The following is a 19,124-nucleotide window of genomic DNA, read 5'->3' as shown; positions in this document are numbered from 1 at the left end:
TCGTCTGTTTATTCTGGCATAAGTACTTTTTCACCCCCACTGGAAAGCTGCTTGAGAGGTCTTTGAGAGGTGCTACAGTATGTAAAACAAGATAATAAGAATACTATGATAACAACGCAGGGCAAAAGGAACAGGTGCACCTCAGTAACACAATAAGACAAAATAACAAACGTCACCTACGATTACAGTGATGATAATAACTGCTAACATTTTCCTCACATATACAGTAGGAGAGTACCTATCTCATGGAGCGCTGAAGTGCAGCACCTACAGTACCTTGGTGACACACAGCAGTCATTATGCGCCAGCAGTCCCACTGCACAGCACATCAGCTGAAGGAATTAGAGTTTTCATTATCAATTGTTTCGTAGACCTGATGAGATCAGGCTACAAAGTGGAAATGCTGCTGCCTTTGTATGTAAACAACCAATAACCAGAGCTTTTTGATCCTTTAAGAATATATTGCTTGTGACAGTTAAAAGGCTAAGCTGTGCATTAGTTCAATGAACCCGCAAGAGTTACCTAACCATCTTATTAAAAATTCCAGTGGGGACCTTTTCTGTCTGATCTATTTTTTTTGTCACTGGACTATTAAGGAATACAGAATATTACAAAAGGTCACCTGCAATTTCTTTTTCCTAAATTAATACAAAATCACACTTGCACACAAGGGTCTGGAAGCCCTTGCAGAAAACTGTCTTTACCAAAAAGAGACACATTATTACTTATTCTAACCTATTTCAAGATCTTTAATGTGTTTCCTGGTAGAATTAACTATCTTAATATGCTACTATATATTTGTTAACGTTTGTGTCCATTACATGTAAAAATTATATAGTCTCACATGAAAATTGTCATTTTGTTGTTTACTTGTTACTTGTTAGCAAGACAGCATAGATGCGTGTCTTGTGGAATGTAGCTTCAACCTCTGCATCATTGGCAGATCTAAAGGTCGAGTGGCGAAATGCTTTGCAATTGATTAACTGTGTATTTACAATGGGCAATCTTAAAACAGTCAGTGCAGTAACCCAAATACGCACTAAACATAAATGTTAATGTACGACCTACTGGATATGAAAAGGGGGTTATTCAGTTGCCTGAAGTTCATGTGGAATTAGATGAAAAGGTAAATCCATACGAGCCATGCATTTTGACTCATGTTTTACTCATTTGAATCCTTCAGGAAATGGCTGGATGAGGTGCTGGGATCAATAAGGTAGTTTGAAACTTTTTTTTTTTATGTTCCAACAGCTGCTGTGCAAAGTTCAATGCAACTGATTACTGTGACTTTGATTACTTATCTGTCAGTGCACTAACACCAGCTAAACTACTACACTATCTTCATAAGAAGGGCAAAACACAGTGGAAAACATTTAGACCTTATTATTTGCAATTTGTTTTAAATAAAGTTTTATTTAAAGGGGAAATGCAGTCCCAATTTCTCAGACAGGTTATTAAATCTTGGTAACAGAATAAATTGATCCATAATTTTACAAATTCCAAACTAAGCAAGAAATCATGAACTTTGTAAAAGTACTGTATGGTCTCCATTTTGTCACAAACAAATGGTCTCGCCACAGACAAGAGCAAGAGTTTGTGCGAACTGCGATGCAAAGCAGCCCTTCCTGCTCACTAGTCACTGTAATGACTACTGTATGCGATGTACGAGCAAATAAGCACAGCTTGTGCAGCAGACATTTCACCACAGAAATGTTCCAACGTGATCTACACGCAGAGTTATCAAATCAATTGTATTTGTTAGCAAAACCGTCTCGAAGCCCAGAGCAGTATTTGTATTGAATTAAAAGAGATGTTTTCACAAGTCTCTATGTTTAGAACATAACAAGGCCACTTGTTTTTTGCGATTTGTCCTGAGGCGAAGGCAGAATCACAACGTTTTGAGGAAAGGAGAATCTTGTCTAAAACGGAATGGGGTGAGTGGGCAACTCCAATAGTTCCAGTCCTGGAAAGAGGAAACGCTGGCGATGTGTGCATTTGTGGAGACTTTAAGATCACCGTAAGTACTGTACCCCACAGTGTCCGTGACCCTTTACCTCATATTGAAGACATTTTTGCAGTGTTAGCAGGGGGTGAGCATTTCTCCAAGACAGATTTAGTCCAGGCATATCTTCAAAAGGAGACTGAAGGATCATCAAATCATTTCTTTTGATAATTAATACTTTTAATTAATACTTTTGGGGGTGTCAGCGGCCCCAGCTAGATGGCAGACGATGGTGGAAGTCCTGCAGTGAATTCCAGTTACAGTACATAGTGTTGTCAGGAAAATATTATTGTGACAGAGAAAAATGACAGAGACACTTTGAAACAGAAAAATTGAATAGAAATAGAAAAATTTGAAACAGTACATAGCAGGCTCAGATAGTGTGGATTGGGAGCTAATAAGGCCAAGTACTGTATGAATTTCTTCCAAGTGAAATCTCGTATCTCATATACAGTATGTGGTTGGAGGAACTAGTTGCTTGTCGGATATGTTTGACTTCATTGTTCATTTTGCGTGTGCGCGCACCGATCTAAAAGTTATTGATGCGTCATAGAAAGCTCTGCTAAAGACGCACAAACTGCAGCCCCGTCTCTTATTTTCTTCATGTAGTTATGTAAGTGAGCGGACATAACGATGTACGTTTTACTTTCGTTGTCTTCTGAAACGCGCTCATCAATGCCGATTCTTTCTAACCCCGAAATACAAACATAGCGTTGCAGTCCCTCTTTAAATGAGTTGGGGCTTCAACCAAACATTAGATACAGTACAACCACAGATTGCAGACTTTGTTAGTGTTTCAACAACAGAGAGGTCAGGCATTCAATTCACCTTCACTTTATTATTAAGTGACTTCATAAATATAACGAGGTTTTCTGCTCAATCGATAAGGTCCACTGGAGGTAGGTACCATGCCATTAAAATCAGCCCACACGTCTGAAATACACTGAAAAAGATGAAGGAGCTGCCAAATACTAAGCGTTTCCTATTATATGTCTAAATCAGACAAATAACTACTCGCCTGAGACTCGGCTGCTCTTTACTGTGTTAAACTGAACTTCGCATAAAATTCTAATAGAGCAGAAAAACGTCCAATTGTAGTTTTACGGTCTACACATCGATACCTTTTACTTTTAAAACCTGCGAATACCTGTACGAAGAGAATGCTTCGTTACTTCTTCAGCTTTTTATTTTAATAAAAAAATCGCCTCATTCGGCGATATAACTACCGAGTAAATAAATAGTTAACGATTCTGTTGCTGGCAGAAATAGGCAACAACTTGATTCAAGCTTCACGGGTTATCTGCAGGATAATCGCTTTGACGACAGCATTCATGGTTTTTTTTTCCCAGAAAAAAAGTAGTGCGCAGTAAATCACTTTTCTTTCACTTACCTCTTCCTCCCGAGGAATGTGCAGAAGAGGCAAAAGGAAAAAAAGACGAGACACATTGTCAGAGCAATTCCCAGCAGGTCCATGTTGCTTGTTGCTTCAAATTAAGCCTTAAAAAAAGAAGTTTCTGCGTACCCAAGTACTCCAATTTCCGGATGCCTTGGGAGCAATCGAGAACTGTCAGCCGAGTTGATAGCTGCAGCTCGCCACATTCAATGTCCCTTTCTATTGTAAAGCCGAGGTTTTCTGTACAGAAAAAAAAAAAAGTTTAGGAAACTGTTATGTGGAGCCACCCAAATTGTCATTAGCAGTAGCTTACAGTAAGTTTCCTGATAGAAGATGTTGCCATTATAAAGCCACTGTACGTCGTGACGTTAGAGAGTATATGACTTCGTTTAGTTTACTAGATTTATTACGGAGAGTCCAAATTCTTTGTGTACAAAAGTGACTGCCCTACAGTATCATTCATTTTCCAGTTTCAGCATTATGCATTGTACAAGAAATTGTCATTTGCTTAATTCGTCATTCTTGTGTTCGCTAATTCTTTTAAGAAATGTAGTGTATTGGAACTCTTCGTTCAAGAAGGAGCCTGAGCCTAAAATGACTTTTTGTAGTTGTTAAACATGTTTAAAAATTTGAAAGCTATTAATTTAAAGTTATGGCAGAATTTATACAAAATATAAGTGACTTTGCAACTTTCCTATGTTTTGTATCCTACACATTTTAGAGTTTAACCCCAGCAGCAGTCTGTCCAGGTACCCTTTGAACTTTGACATTTCCCCCCTTTTTTTGCAAGCTCACGTCCCCCCGCCCTCTATAAAAGGGACCCCCTAAGCTCCTGTCTCTTTCTTCGCGCTTCCCCATGCTGCGCAGTAGTAACCGTTTCTCCTCTCCGTGCGAAAAGAGTAATAAAGACGGTGAGCTGCAGTTTCTTCTCCTGTCTTTCTTCCTACACCACCAGCTCTGCAAGGGGAATTAAAGTTGAACTGCCTCGCTATTTTCATATTTCGAGGTTAGAAAGAGTCAGCGTTGATGAGTGCATTTCAAAAACCGCAATGAAAGTAAAATGTACGCAGTAACTTGTAAAACTTCCAATTTGCGTCACAAAGTAGACAAAAAATTGCTTTCCATTTCAAGACAGCTTTGCTGATAAATGCTGCTTATTTAACTCTGCATGCAGATCACATTGGAACATTTCTGTGGTGAAATGACTGCTGCACAACCAGTACTTACTGTACTGTACATTACCTTCGTTCTTACAGTGACTAGCGACCAGGAAGGGCCACATCACATTGTGATTGGTGTGAACTTGAAGGGAAGTTTGTGACAACATGGCGACTTGCATTGCTTTCACAAAGTTTATGATTTTGTGCTTAATTTGAAATTTGTAGATTTTTTTTTATAATGTCAGAGAATTTAATAACTGGGCAGAGAAATAGGGGCTGCAGTTCCCCTTTAAGAGGGAATCACTGCGACCTCTTACGAGTGGAAAAAGCAAAGCAAGGTTCTCTGGCGTGAGCTGTGAAAACCTGAAGGTGCTGCCAGGGGTGAAATCAAGCTGTTAAGGAAGGCCTCGTGTATCTAGATCATCTGATCTGGTCCAAATTTGCTCTTTCTAGGATGCCCTCCATGTTCTCTGCCAGGTGTTAGAGAAAATAGTAGCAACGAGCCTTTAGTTGCACCCTGAGAAGCCAAATGCCTTGCCGCAAAAGTCTAGTTCCTATGCTACCGTTTGAATGGGGCTGGATTCGCCACAGAGGAAGATATGGTGACTGTGGCGTGAAACTGGCCAACGCCAAAGGAGAGCACAACTGCTGTGTCACTAGATAGGAGCTGTTGGCTGTGGTGAACACATTGGAACACTTCATGCACTACCTGTGTGGTCTCCCATTCACCATCTACACCGACCACTCGGTGTTGCTCTGGCTTATGTATTTAAAGAAAATGGAGGGGTAGGTAGCCTGGTAGATCAAGATACTTCTGTAATACTGTACCAGTACTCTGTGCAACACCAAGCCGGTGCGTGTCTGCAGAGAGCAGATGCCCTGACGGGGACAACCTTGTGCAGGCTGTGCCCACTGCAGGCTCTGTGAGCTGTGGGAGGCAGACTGTTGTGCCCCACCTGTTACAAGCTGTTACAATTCCAAGCCTGCTCCCAGAACTGCGCTTGCCATCCTGAGCTGGCCGCCAAGGAAGAGGCACCATCGATCCCGACCCCTGCTGATGAAGGAGAGGCCCCACCCTTCCCAGGTGTACCCTCTTAGGTGTATTATTTAAAGACTAGCTCCTCCAGTCCTCGGGGCTCATCATTAGGGTAAGGATGTCGCGAGGCCCGCCTGGCACCAGTAAACCCTACGTCCATCTCCTGAGGGCAAAGACCTCATGCCCGACACCTCCCGCTTCCTGAGCCTGGGGTGAGGAGGATCTCACCCCGTCACCCTTGGACCTCTGTGTTTAGTCTGTGTTTTTCCCCTTCCCGGGGATTTTAACCTTGTAGCGTCCCAGGATGGATTACTCGCCGCTGAACTCCAACACTGTCCCCTGACCTGCCTTTGGACCCATTAGGATTTGGATGCCATTCTTTGTCTCCCCCGTACACTGTCTCACGGACTGTCACTATTATTTTGTGCACTATTAAACCCCTGTGTGTTTCCTTTTACCACGCCTCCTGTTTTCTCCAGCTCTTACCGCATCGCATAGGGTCTACTACAAGACCTGACACGGATCTCAGTCCGTGTTCGTAACACCCCCGTCGACAGAGAATGCTCCCATCCCACTTCCGGGGGTTCAAAGCCACCCTTGGGGCGAGGGAGACAGGGAGGTGTAGGGGTTGTCTGTTCTGTCCAGGCACCCTCTGAACTTTGACCTTTTTCTCCTTTTTGGAAACTCACTTTCCCTCCCCCTGCTCTCTATAAAAAGTTCAAGTTCAAGTTTGTCAATCCAACCATATACCGTACATGTATACAGAGGAGCAAGATATTGTTCTCCAGGTCTAAGGGTCTCCTCTCACTATTTTTTCATACCACCTCGTGGTGCACAACACAACAGTAGCCGTTTCTGCTCTCCACGTCCCCCTTTCCGAGAATAGCACACCCGTTTAATGTTGCCAACTGCAGTTCCCTCTCCTGCCTGTCTTCCTACAGTGTCGACTCTGCAAGGGGGACTATAGGGGAATCACTGTAATCTTGCAAGTGCATTTAAACTCGTATCCTAAATCTAATTACAAACATAACAGAAATAGGTCACTTTCAAAAAGCATAATCTACAATACTCGATGATTTCCTTGGACTGTGCACTGGGTATACACACATTTCTGTGTTTACAGAGAACTTAATTTTTGTTGTGTGATAAAGACTGTGATAGACTTCCATGCCATTACTGTGTAACGAATACAGAGTCATGCAGGGGAAGGGAACTCTTCTCTCTGTTCAATTGTTACACTACCCATCATGTAAAATACCCTAGACAATGGATTACCAATCACCGTCATTTTTATAATGACTAACAACAAGCACAGTAAAGAATTAACTTAGAGACGTGATTAAAAATGCTTATTATGTTTTTAACAAACTTACCTCAAATCTTCAAGAACATGTCAGTCCTGCTAGGTGCATTGCAAGGCACAGGAGTATCCTTCTCCTTATAAGACCATAGCCTATTCATGAAAATACAACAATTTTATCTCCAGAAAACTAAAAAATAGATTTTTCAAATTTTCTTCCTGTCAGGTTTCTCTCTACCTGTCTAGGTACACCCAACTGTTGACCTTCAGACACACCACACCCCCTCGTCTCCATGCAACAGCTTTTCAAGTCAGCGAAAGGAGACGGATAAACATTTTATAACTTCTTAACCTTTCTTTCTAAGGCTACCCTCTAACCTGGAAGAGGTCCACCTGTCTAAGACTTAAGGAAATACACAAACCATGTGGTGGACTGGGGTTTTACTAACAGGATAATAAGAGTGTAGTGGACAGGTAAGTCTTTTTTGCCAAAACATTCTAATCTTCAGTATAATTTTCTCCTATATGTATAACCTGCTGTGATGGACTGGTTCCCTGTCCAGTGTGTATCCTGTCTTGCAACTGCTGCTTGCCAAGATAGGCACTGGCTCACCCGCCACCCTGTATTGCATAAAGTGGTTAGAAAAAGAATGGATGTACAGTACCCAAGAATTATGCTTCAATTTAGGAGTTCAAATATTAACTTGTAAATTAAAATACAAATCTATTTAGCATTCCAGTGCAGGTCTTTTCATTACAGTCACCTCCTTACCTACACTATGTAAGAGCTAATGGATGGATTAGAGTACCTGTTCATGAAATGTATAATATCAGCTGTGATATACAGTAGCTAATTTTCTATTGAGATTAAAAGAATTTAAGCAGTTTTGCTGAAATGTGGAGCTGTGAAAACGTTTTAAGAACCTATGGATAAAATAAAAGAAAACAAATAAATACAAATACAGATCAAGCTTTAGGAAGGACTCTTATCTGCCTGCAAAATAGATCAAATTAATTTTCTTCACACTGCTGCTGGAGACGCGTCCAAAACTAAGAGCCTTATTTTCTGTGGTTTTCTGGAGCATATTCAGCTTTTTTGAACTCTGTGTAAGACAAAGGCTTTATAAAATTGTGCATTTCAACACTGTGACAGCGTGTACCATGAGAGAAGCAAAAAGACAAAGGGCATCCTTGATTTCGCAGGGCTTGTGTGCTAGATGACTCTTGTCATGTGGTTTTGTGGTCCGGGTCTTTTTCTGTGGGTGAGAGTCAATGGGCCCTTTTGAGCACGTTCTGTTGCTTTCTTATGTCTTTGAGCTTATGCACTGCAAAATGTAATTGCAGCCTTAATATTGCCAGTGGGTATGATTATTTAGCTTTCCTTTTAGTCAGGAGACAGATGACAGTGTATAGTGTATCACCTTCCTCATAACACCTAATTTTATTTAGAACCTCGGGGGTTGGTTGCATAAAACACTTAAGTATTACATAACTTCAGCATTAGCCCAGGAAACATTTCTCCATGACTGCCACACTGATTATATGTTTGGCTACTTTCTGCAGCAGCTGTACACCTAAGGATCTCACTGTAAGCAGTAAACCGCTGAGGGGAGTCAAATCTAAGGTGTCTCTTTGTGGGTGGCAGCAGATCTTTTACCAGCCTTATCTGAGAAAAAATAAGGAACATGAACAACTTCTAAATTCCACCTTCATCTCTGTGGCAGAAGCTTCAATATTTATGTATTTTTAAAATGTGCTCTTCAGCACTTCCAAAACAATAACTAGATATTATATCCCTAACCTTAAAATTAATGACTAATAAAAGTCATGGATAAACTATACAGAATACTGTCATGGGTAGAACATGTTAATGCCTTCTTTCTTTTTCATTTTAGGTATTGCCATACTTTTCTGAGTCACAGAAGATAATTATTGCTAACAACATATCACACATATTTAAATGCAGTCTGACACAAGCACATCATTGCCATTAAGATTTTCTTGTTAAATCGTATCCTACAGCTGTGCAGAAATCCACTTTCTGACTATTTGCTGATTAATGAGAATCATTTAGCCCCAAGGAAACCACTGAGCAATGTAGACTGAACCATGCATAAGCAGAGGACAATAATGTGCCTTGTCTGTACAGTCACGAAATGACTGCTGCTTGGTTAGCTGTAAGCTTCATTTTGGGACCTTTTGCTCCCATATTTAATTAAACCATCGTTATCACCTTTCCTGCGTACTGAGCTGTAATACTGCGGGCACAATATAGATCTGTTTCTTAATTGGTCCAAAATGGGTTAATTGTATTTCACAGAGGCAGTCATTACCAGCATATTAATAAAGCATTGTGACTCCGAGAGTCACACTGACTTTAATTCTAATGTTCATCAAAAGCATCATGTTGCTTTTTTTTTACACGACTGTGTGGTTAACAGACAAAAACAAACTGATGCTCTGCTATAGAATGGTTAAGCTAAATCCACAAAGAAAGTCTCAGGGATTAAGGGTTAAATTCAGTTGTGTTTTTGGGAAGTTGTGAGCCCCCTGAAAGAAACACAAAGGGTCATTTCTGTAGTAGCAGCTACTGTAGAAATCAATTTTGAGTTTACTCAAACAGCTTAACTATAAATTTCTTCAAAGCTTGGTTCTTTCTTATTCCAGTAAGCCACACCTTACTGGAGTGCTGCAAAACAAACAAAAAATGTAGACTATACTGTTGTAATTTGTATACCCAGAAATACAGAACAAAATACAAAATAATTTGTTTACAAATCAATCAGGCATCGAATTGCAGCATTTTACTAGGTAATGAAAGAGAATTTGCAGCAATCTCTTCACGATTACAACTCTATACATACACCAAACAAACCAATGTGATATTTCACTCTTTCCCAACATGAGGCCATTGCAGGGCACACACAGAGACAATCACACACACCAGGGTTCATTTTCCCACAAGCCAATTAACCTTCCAGTCTTCTTTGTACTGTGGAAGGAAACCAGAGTAACTAGAGGAAACTCCCACAAACACAGGGAGAACATACAAACTCCACACAAATAGCACCTGGGAATTGAACCCTAGTGCTCCAGCACTGCGAGACAGCAAAGCTAACACTGCTCCACCATGCCACCCGAAGTGGGACATTGGTTTGCAGACTCTGGTCTAGCACAAACAGTGCCACCTACTGGCCCACAAACACCACCTACTGCAGCAACCTGCGTTTCTGGAATGAGCCGTCCCTTGACTTGTTCAGCTTCTGAAATATTAAGTTCAGTTTACAAAGTGGTAACACAGCTGTTAGACTGATGCATTGCTATTCCTTTCTCTGTTTCGAATTGTTTGTGCCAATAGCTCTTTTGAAGAATTTGCATGAACTTCATGTGTTTAGAGCATGTGCACTTGGGATAGCTAAAAATAATAAATATATGCCATAAAAATTCCCACCATGCTGGGATCAAGCGGATGGAATCCGTAACTGAGTTCTTCTAAAGTCTCAATGTCTTTGTATTGCTCCACAAAGAGCCCCTTTATTTGTTGGAGGAGTTATTGAAGTGAATTCAAAGACCTGTTCTTCAGGGGGGTCAGTGAGTGTGTGTGTGTGTGAGAGAGAGCGTGTATAGAAGTGTGCATAGGTGGGGGGGTTAACAGGGAAAGTGTCCAAAAACACCACACCACCAGTGGCCTGAGAGTAGAGATATAGGTGAGACAAATCTGTTTGTTATGAGCAGAGGAAGCTCAGTATGTTGGTAAGTGTGCTGGGAAAGCCATGAACATCACAGCAGGGCTACCCTCTGACAGGAGAGTAAACTATTAATTAATCGAGCCTGATTGTGGGGGTCTGTTTTATCATTGCGGTGGCTGACAAGCCAGGGCAGCAGTGAGCCTGCTAGAGAATCCTCAGCATGTCTGCAGAATGAAAAGGAGCTCTAAGAGAAGAAAGCTTTGAGATTTTGTTTGCCCATACAAAAAACACAGACTTCAGTCATGAATTATGGATCGAAATGCTAATGTCATGGAACGGTACCTTACCAGAGGACACTGGAATGCTGTGTTCAAGGGTAAAGCTGAAACACAGCCACAAATTTGTAACCAGTCTGTTTTGAAAATACTGGGTTAATATGGTACTGTTGAAACATGTCACCAAAGGTGATAGGTGGGTGACAGACTGAAAAATACATTAGGGAAAGGAATGGTCAGAGAGTGGGTTTGGATTTTCTTATATTTGATAGGCTTATGCTATAGGTACTGTATATAGTAGAGTATAGATAGATATATGAATATCACAACAATACAGAAACATGATTGAGCCTTTCTTGGTATTTTTTTAACTAATTATTTGTGCGGGCTTCCCAGTGCTGTGTTATACATGCTAATGCCAAGTGTAATAGAGCCACCCTCCCACAGGTCAGGACAGGTAATTTGGCTAGAGGGCACTGTAGCTTCTCTGCAGGATAGGTTTCACAGGTGTTTAGCCGACCAGTTGGATCAAAGACCAATGGTTTGTCCAGCTTGCCCACCCAATAGAAAGTGTCTGGTCAGGCTGTTTGCCCGAAGGATTGACTTAAATTGACTTAAAAAACCTTGAGCCGCTCATGTAAAGACTTCATTTGGGTGTGGGCTAACTCCTGCTGGGCATCTATTTAGGGTGGTAGGTTCTTCTGTACCCCACTGGCCTCTTTTTGGGTAGCGTCTCTCTGCACTTTCCTCACATCTTCCAACAGGGGTAGGTTCCTTGCTGGAGGCGGAGTTTTATGGTGGTAATTTGTTCAAGCCGTCAAGAGGAGTTGTATCTCGGGTAACGTGAATGGGCATGTTGCAGACTCACAGCCGGACCTGTGTTTTGCCTACCAGCTGGAGCTGAGGCTAGTTCACCCTGCCTGCTCACCCAGTGCGGCTCTACTGTGTGCTTGGTCTGATTGCCAAGAAGACTGACTGGGAAGGAGAAGGCTAACCAATACTGGGCTGCCCTCACCCTCTGTTCTGCCCTCCTCACTTTTCAGATTTACAGGACTGGGGCTTCACCCGGAGCACGTGGGCTTGAGGTTAACCATCCTGAGAAGAAGGGTCAGAAAGCATGCTGTCCTTGGGGTGTCCACTTGCCCAGAGAGTTGGGTTCAGTGCCATGCCAACTTCCTTGGAGCTCTTAAACATGTAAAAGAAGACAGCCAACTGAGGTTCTCCTCTACAGGAGTCTCCTACTGTAATTACTGTACAGGAAGTAATTTGCAGTTGAGATTATTTTAGGATTTCATGTGAGTGTCCATTTTTTGTGCTTTTGCTGTTGGTTTCTTCCTTGTAGAAGAAAGGAATTTAGTTGCCAAAGACAATTCATTTTAGTGTCAGCGCCCTCCCATGGCTACAGTCAAACCTTTTTTTCCCCAACTAGTTACAATGTGTATGCAGTTAAATAAACTCACCACTCTTACTATTTAGCAGAGCAGCTGTAGAAACACCTGCTCATCTGTTTACAAGAAATAGTACAGGCTGCATTGAATTAAGATGACATACAGTAGAAAACATGTACAGTACATAACATGCATCAGGTAAACACAGAAATTTGTAAAACAATTGAGCTATGAGCATAAAAACAGAATCTGCCTGAATCAACTGTTTATCAGAAGCAAATGGAAATTAATTTCAGAAATGGAAGAACAAAAAGGCACCTATTTTTAAAAGAGCGGACTCCTGTGGTTCCTGACCTTTCATTTTTACAATGTTCGGTCAAGGATGAATGCCAATGGTTCTAAAACCTTTAACATCAGCTTGTTACATGGAGTCCTCAATCATAACCTTGAGGCTTCTTCTTGTTCCATTCATGTGGAACAGCATTAACAGAAATCACCCTGTGACAAACATACACACTGCGCCAACAGTTATTGCAACAGAAAAATAATTCCTCTGCATTTTGCAATTGACCAAAAATGACCAAATTAAAAGAGTCATTACTCTGGACTTTTAGTGTTAGCATAGTGCTGAAAAAATAAAGCGCAAAGTGAAAAATGAAAATTGTAAATGCACACTACTTATAATGCAGAATTTATTACTGTACATCTTAGTAAAACTACGTTAATTTGATCATAACTTCAGATGGCTTTATTTTTCCTGTAGTTTGATAGTGTTTTCAAGTGGGTTATTAAACACCCTTCAAGGGACTGAATTCAACAACTGAATTGGGATTCATGTATGTCCCTTATAGTTTGTGTACACACACGCACTCATGGGATTTGAAACTCCCACATCTACTTGTCTTTGGAGTTTTGCCATAGTTATTTTTGAGAATGTGAAATTTTGTTTCATGTTAGATTTGTGTCCCTTTGTAAGTTCATGTGCACTTGCTGTTAACATCACCAACCCAGGAAAAAGGAGAAAGAAAAAAGCAAGAACCTGGTATCCCTTCATCTGAGTGTCTGAATTGCTCAACTTGTCTTCAAAAAAGTAATACAATGGGTCATGTGATGTAATGCAACTGAATGCAGGGGTAGCTGGTGTTAGTTTGAATACATGAAAGTTTGCAATGTACAGACAATAATGTTTTTAATTTGGAAGGGATTAGACACATTTTGATACACAATATCATTTGAAAGGGAAAGAGTCTGCTCAGCAAGGCATTTTTGCAACAATATTAATAATGAAATACCTCAGCAGCTTCTGCCACACAATTGTGAAAAGAGGCATCTCTACAGATCTTCAATGGCCCAAGTGAACACCAAAGCAGCAGAGTCTCACTTAACATTTAAATTCGTTTTACTTCATTGTTACTTCAACTAGTGTAAATGTGGCTCCCAAGGCATAAACTAAGTGGCTTGCTGGCATATGGTACCACCTCCATTTGCGCACTAAAAGCTGGATACTGTTTTTGTGAAGCAGATGTTGATGAGCACAGAAATGCGCAGCTGACTCTATCTAACAGCTGGGAATGGTTCGTGACCCATATAGATGGAGGTAACCGTGTGCATGTGTCTGCCAAAGAGGGATGCATTTTCTAAAGTTGGTTTATTTGTTCCCAGTTGTTATTTTTTATCTTGGCTGTTCTGGAACAGGTTATTGATCTGAGGGCATTTTAGAACGCTACAGCACATTTAACAGACATTTGTTAGAGAACCTAAGCAGTAGTAACACAGACAGAAGCAAAAATGAAGAGTAGCTATCAGCGCTGTAATTTAATTAAAATGAATTGAAATTATTCTGATTAAGCAGATAAAACAACTGTTTTGTATTTGTGTTTTTGAAGTCAAACTTTTGTACTGATTTCCCAAAGGTGACCGAGGCCTGCCAAAAACGGACAAATGAAGTTTCTTTGGAGATTTTGTTCAGGATGCCAGACCCATTATCTATTCTATTTTGACAAATGCTGTGGCATGAACAAAGCAGATGGGACCTTGCTTTTGGATCAGGAATCTGGGATCTCTTCCATCACAATCTCCGTGCACTAGTATAGGTGCTGGTAAATGAAGTATGATCAGGCTACTTAGTGCAACACAGATTCATCTGTAGTTTGGAATGTTTGGGGATTGATTCAGTTTTGACTGATTTTAAGCATGTAAATAACAAATTTATCATAAGCAAAAAAACAGAATTTCCAATTATTATTTCTTTCTTCAAGGTCTTCCAGTTAGGAATCACTAATTAAAATTAACTTACTTGCCAGCTACTCTTTCTGCATTACTGCAGGAGCAAAGAGGCCAGAGTACAGGTATCCTCTGTACTTGTATGGCAGTCTACTTCTGTTTCACACTGTCTGCTTCTTTTCACACTGCAGGCTCCATTGAAAGAGCTAGGACATTAGAAGGTGAACAGGTGCATCTCCTGCCAAGAATACAAGTACTGTACCTGATGAAGTACTGTACTGGGCTTCCTGTTGCTCTGGCTGTTGTCTTTCAAGCCAAGAAAGCTGAGCCTCACACTCACCCAATTGGTTGTCAGTAATATCAGTCTGAAGATGTGATGGTTATTTTAATCTAGTTTTATCCCACGCTCAACAGCGGCAAAACGGGTGCTTTGGAAAAGTCTTTCTCGTAGATGGAAATTAAACTACAGAAATTCATTGGGGCCAAAGTGGCACGTTGGGGATGCTTTCAGTGCATGAATCCACTGTTCTCATCATTTAATAAATTCCACAGAGTCCATTAAAAATGGTCCCGGGTGTGGTCTCTCCACCTGGCTGAACCAGCAAAAGCATTAAGTCGAGCTCTGAGGTCAAGGGTTCTTGACTTCACTTGATGGCTGTGACAGGGACCGTCCAAGAGTGCATGACTGGCTGAGTGCTATCAAGATGGACCACTAGGGGTTCTCTTGGATTTTAGTGACACAGCAGTCTCTGTGTCCTCCTGCAGACCTGCCTGCAGTCAGGCAGCGCTGTCAGTGAAGGATGCATCTCTCCTTCTACAGGTGCTGAGCCTGTGACAGGTTAAACAAGAGTGACTTGAAGGTCAGTGGGCTGAGGAGTCTGACTACATTCTCTCATTTTTGATCTATAAATATTGATGATAATTGCCTGATGCTTGACATGAATATTGTTTTAAAAACAACTGAATTTGTAGTCACAATCTCATCACCAAATGATCATAGTATATTCATTCTTCCCACGAATGTAGTTTGGATAGAGATAACTGTTTTTTGGTGGAGTTTGTGTTCCTTTGTTAGAACGCAGATTATCATGATCTGTGAGAATCCCTTGCATGCTATTAATATCCACAGATATTTCAAAGATCTCCTTTTGATTTCTCCTTTGATTTTAAGCCTGCTTTTGTAAGACCATTAATTCTTTACAACCTTTATTTAATTAAACCAAAAATAGTAAATTAAAATGATTAAGCTGTGGTGCAATTACCCGACACTTTCACATTTTCATTCATTATTTTTTGTTAATGCTCATCAAGTCATACCCTGAAGGAACTCCATTTATTTTACAGTGCAAATGTGTTGAAAATGTGATGTACTGAGCCAATTTAAAGCAACAAATCTGGGTTTTAAAAGAGAAACAGAAATAATTGAGTTTTAAAAATCTATTACTTTTAATTTTTTTTAAAATCAACTGCCTAAACTGTCATAGCTTAGATCCTTTTAACCAAAAAATGATTGGGGTTGCTTTAAAAATAAAGTAGTGCACTGTATTATTCTGAAAGCAAAAAACAGCAACACAGCTGGCGTAATAAGAGGTTCAGGTGGGCAGCTGCGTCAGCATGCGTAGGCTGCAAAGGAACAAGTAATAGGTTTATTCCATGCTGAAAAGAGAAGAAAGAAAACACAACATTTCAGCTGTGGAGCCTTCTTCAGCCTTCTTCAGGTGTGAGGCCTTCTGACACATAAGTAATTGATCTTATTACTTGTTCCTGAGGTAATAAGAGATAATAAGAGTCAACAGAGAGGGTGGGCAAAGCAAAAGAACAAGCAGACTCACACACGTACGTCCACTGGAATACAATGTGTTCCTGAAGACAGCACCTAGGGAAGCAGCATAAGGCAAGAGAGATGAATTTTTTTAAAGTAGAACAGCAAAAAGAAATATATTGATCTTCAGGTGTACCTGTATAACTACACACCTCACCAAAACTATCAAATAGAAGGTAAACACATGATCAAGGAAAAACAACAACTGAGGTGCTAGGAAAGGCAAGTCTTGTTATCCATTATAATAAATTTGGATTTAATGGACAACACAAGCTCTGTTCTGCAGAAACTGAAAAGGGCTTAGGCCAAACAAAATGTTTACATTGACTGTTTTTCTGTGCATGTGCTGGAGATGTCTTATGTTTGTCCAAGCATTTTAAACCCTAAAGCCAAAGTTCTGCTTTTTCCTTTCCTTGGAACAACATTCTCCCAGAACAAACAGTATTAACCTTACCATATCCTGGAAAAGTTTGGATATACAGTACTTTCTCCACGTCGACATTGTATGTTAATAAATGAGTGAAGCATAATTTGTAATTAAGCAAACATTGCGCACTAGGTGTGGATGTAATATTTTAATTTTGGTATGTGGTGCACCTAGTTATCACATCCTCTATGTGAGTGTCACAACAGTGTTCGGAGGAATGTCTGTCCCCCCTGACCCTTTAATTTTTCTGATGTGTGCTGATGCATAAAAGAGTGTTCAGTTGGGAAGGGGAACTTAATTATAATAGTATTAAATTGCATGCTGCTGGCAGTAATAAACAATGGGGACAAATGCTTATTTTTTAAAATATTCCTCCTGTGAATAAGATTTGAAAAGACCTGCCTCTCAGCAGGTTACTGCCTCAGAGAAACAGTACTTAAAAAGTAATTTAGAAAATTAGGATACTCCCAACAGAGTAAAAGAGCTGCAAAAGCTGTAGAAAACAACTAATGTGAGCAGTGAATGCCTAGGGATAACCTCAGAGTCACCTCCTTCAAACCAGCGGTAACTTTTAGTGTTATTAGACTTGAGGCTAAAACAGTCAACATTGTTTAAAAAAGCTCCCTTATGGTGTGCTCATTAATTAACTGAACTGTTTGTTGATTCTAGATTGATTCAGAGAAACCTCTAGAGAGAGTCATAGGACGACCACACCGCCTTGATGCCGAATTTCATCTTCAGGCCTTCAATTCCCAAGACGTTTCTGTAGCATTACGTATAACAGATGAAGCGAAAAAATTTTGTTAGATAAAAATGTTAATGAAAACATTTTAAATTCAGATGTTATTTTTTGAAGGTTCTCCCCAAAGGGGAGTAAAAACAAATCTGTGGCAATTTTGCACTTGACAGGCGGCTCTTCGCAGGCAGAACAAAACCAAAACACATAACATGCGAAGAAAACGAGGAAAAGGTTCCTGCAAATTGCTCAAGAAATCGTTTTTATTAAGTTGTTCTCAAATTATTATTGGCACTGCTTCTACCCCTGCACTCACTAGACAAATTGAAAAAGTTCTAAACTTGCCTAAACCTAATTTTTTAAACATTTGTTTCAGATTTAAAGTAAAGATTAACACCAACAACAGGTTGGGTTTCAAGAGCTGTTATCTTCATTAATTCATTAAAATTCAATTACACAGCAATGCCTTTTTGTCTCAACTGAAACATAACCAGGACATTTGTGTTAAGAAACTCTGGAGCATTTTTTATGCATTGTTTAACAGTGTGATAGAGGGCACTATCTACTGAAAATGCAACAGAGGATCGAATAAGTCTGCATAGCATTCATTTATTTGGGTGGTGAAAAACAATCATAACTACATTTTAAGATCCCCAAAACTAACATTGAAGCATTCAAAATAGCGAAAGATGAAAAGAGAAAGAGTTTCCATGTGGACGCACTTGGAGACAGACAAGTTAGCACCTAGATATAGTACATGATTAGCTTCACTTGGTTGCCTTTAGGTGGTTCAAGGCAATGCAACTTTCCTGAGAAGAACATTAGTTTAGATTTGGAAATTACAGGAACATGTGTGTCTTGCAAAGAGATTTACTGGAAATACATATTTTTTAAAAATCTTATCAACAGATGTTTTCAGTAAAACAGTGCAATTAACAGTGAACTGTTTATTTCAGATTTATTTTGAGCCATTTACTTACAAAGTAATCAACAACAATATTTTCTAAATAAACATCTCCTGTTTTGGATTACATAATGCGTAAAAAGACAATGCTGTTCTGGTTTCTTTGAATACACAGTAGTTTACTTACAAATCCATGTTGTATTCATTTGCATTTTTGAACAAAAAAAAAGAATGATATGTTTTCACTGAACTCCCATTTGTTCCGAAAGTCAGAGCATTGGGGTCAAACACATCATTATCCCAGTATATACTGTATCTTTCTGTGTATTAATACTTCTGGATTGTTCAAGTATTTTAATAAATAAACCAGGCCTCTGTTAAATTTTAAAACAAAGTGCAGCACATTGGCCTTTCTGTAGATCATTTCCAGAGTATGACAAATAAATTCCTTTAAAAACAGCAACCTAGATCTAGCTGATGCTTAAATCTTCTGGCAGTGTCATCTCTCAGTTGACATCATTTAATCATGTCAATGTCAGGAAGGCAGTCTTCTCAATTCCTTTAAAACATGAAATAATATACAAATAAATGGAATAAATAGCTGTTGTAGGGGCACATATTTAGAAATGATATATTAGAAAAAACGGTATTCAATTTGACATAAGGATGACTGTAGGAATGTAGGATTAGGAACATAATTGAATATATATATCGTATATATACTTATTTTTACTTCTGGCTTGCTCAGAAAATGCAGTACAGTTCTAAC

General features: G+C 39.8%; 1 protein-coding gene and 1 long non-coding RNA gene across 5 annotated transcripts in view; one reads left to right on the top strand and one right to left on the bottom strand.

Moving 5' to 3' along the window:
* Positions 1-3,476, bottom strand: part of cyp7b1 (cytochrome P450 family 7 subfamily B member 1) — a 67,305-nt gene extending 63,829 nt beyond the window's left edge. The window contains exon 1 of the mRNA XM_088918052.1: positions 3,393-3,476. Coding sequence (XP_088774178.1) covers positions 3,393-3,475 — 83 coding nt within the window. The 5' untranslated portion in view covers position 3,476. The remainder of the gene's footprint in view (positions 1-3,392) is intronic.
* LOC148831793 (uncharacterized) lies at positions 1,051-18,805 on the top strand. 4 transcript variants are annotated; one of them, XR_016091230.1, is made up of 5 exons: positions 1,051-1,126; positions 7,257-7,365; positions 11,899-12,150; positions 14,157-15,326; positions 17,385-18,805. It is a non-coding gene; the product is annotated as an uncharacterized LOC148831793 (long non-coding RNA). The 4 variants fall into 4 exon arrangements; XR_016091229.1 differs by having other exon boundaries at positions 14,157-16,207; XR_016091231.1 differs by lacking the exons at positions 1,051-1,126; positions 17,385-18,805 and adding exons at positions 1,144-1,216; positions 1,877-2,017 and having other exon boundaries at positions 14,157-16,935.
* Positions 18,806-19,124: the final 319 nt, after the last annotated feature.

Source organism: Atractosteus spatula, chromosome 6, assembly GCF_055471065.1.
Source record: "Atractosteus spatula isolate fAtrSpa1 chromosome 6, fAtrSpa1.hap1, whole genome shotgun sequence".
Taxonomy (NCBI): Eukaryota; Metazoa; Chordata; class Actinopteri; order Semionotiformes; family Lepisosteidae; genus Atractosteus; species Atractosteus spatula.
Note: the sequence above shows the minus strand (reverse complement) of the source record. Positions and strands in the feature narration are given on the sequence as shown.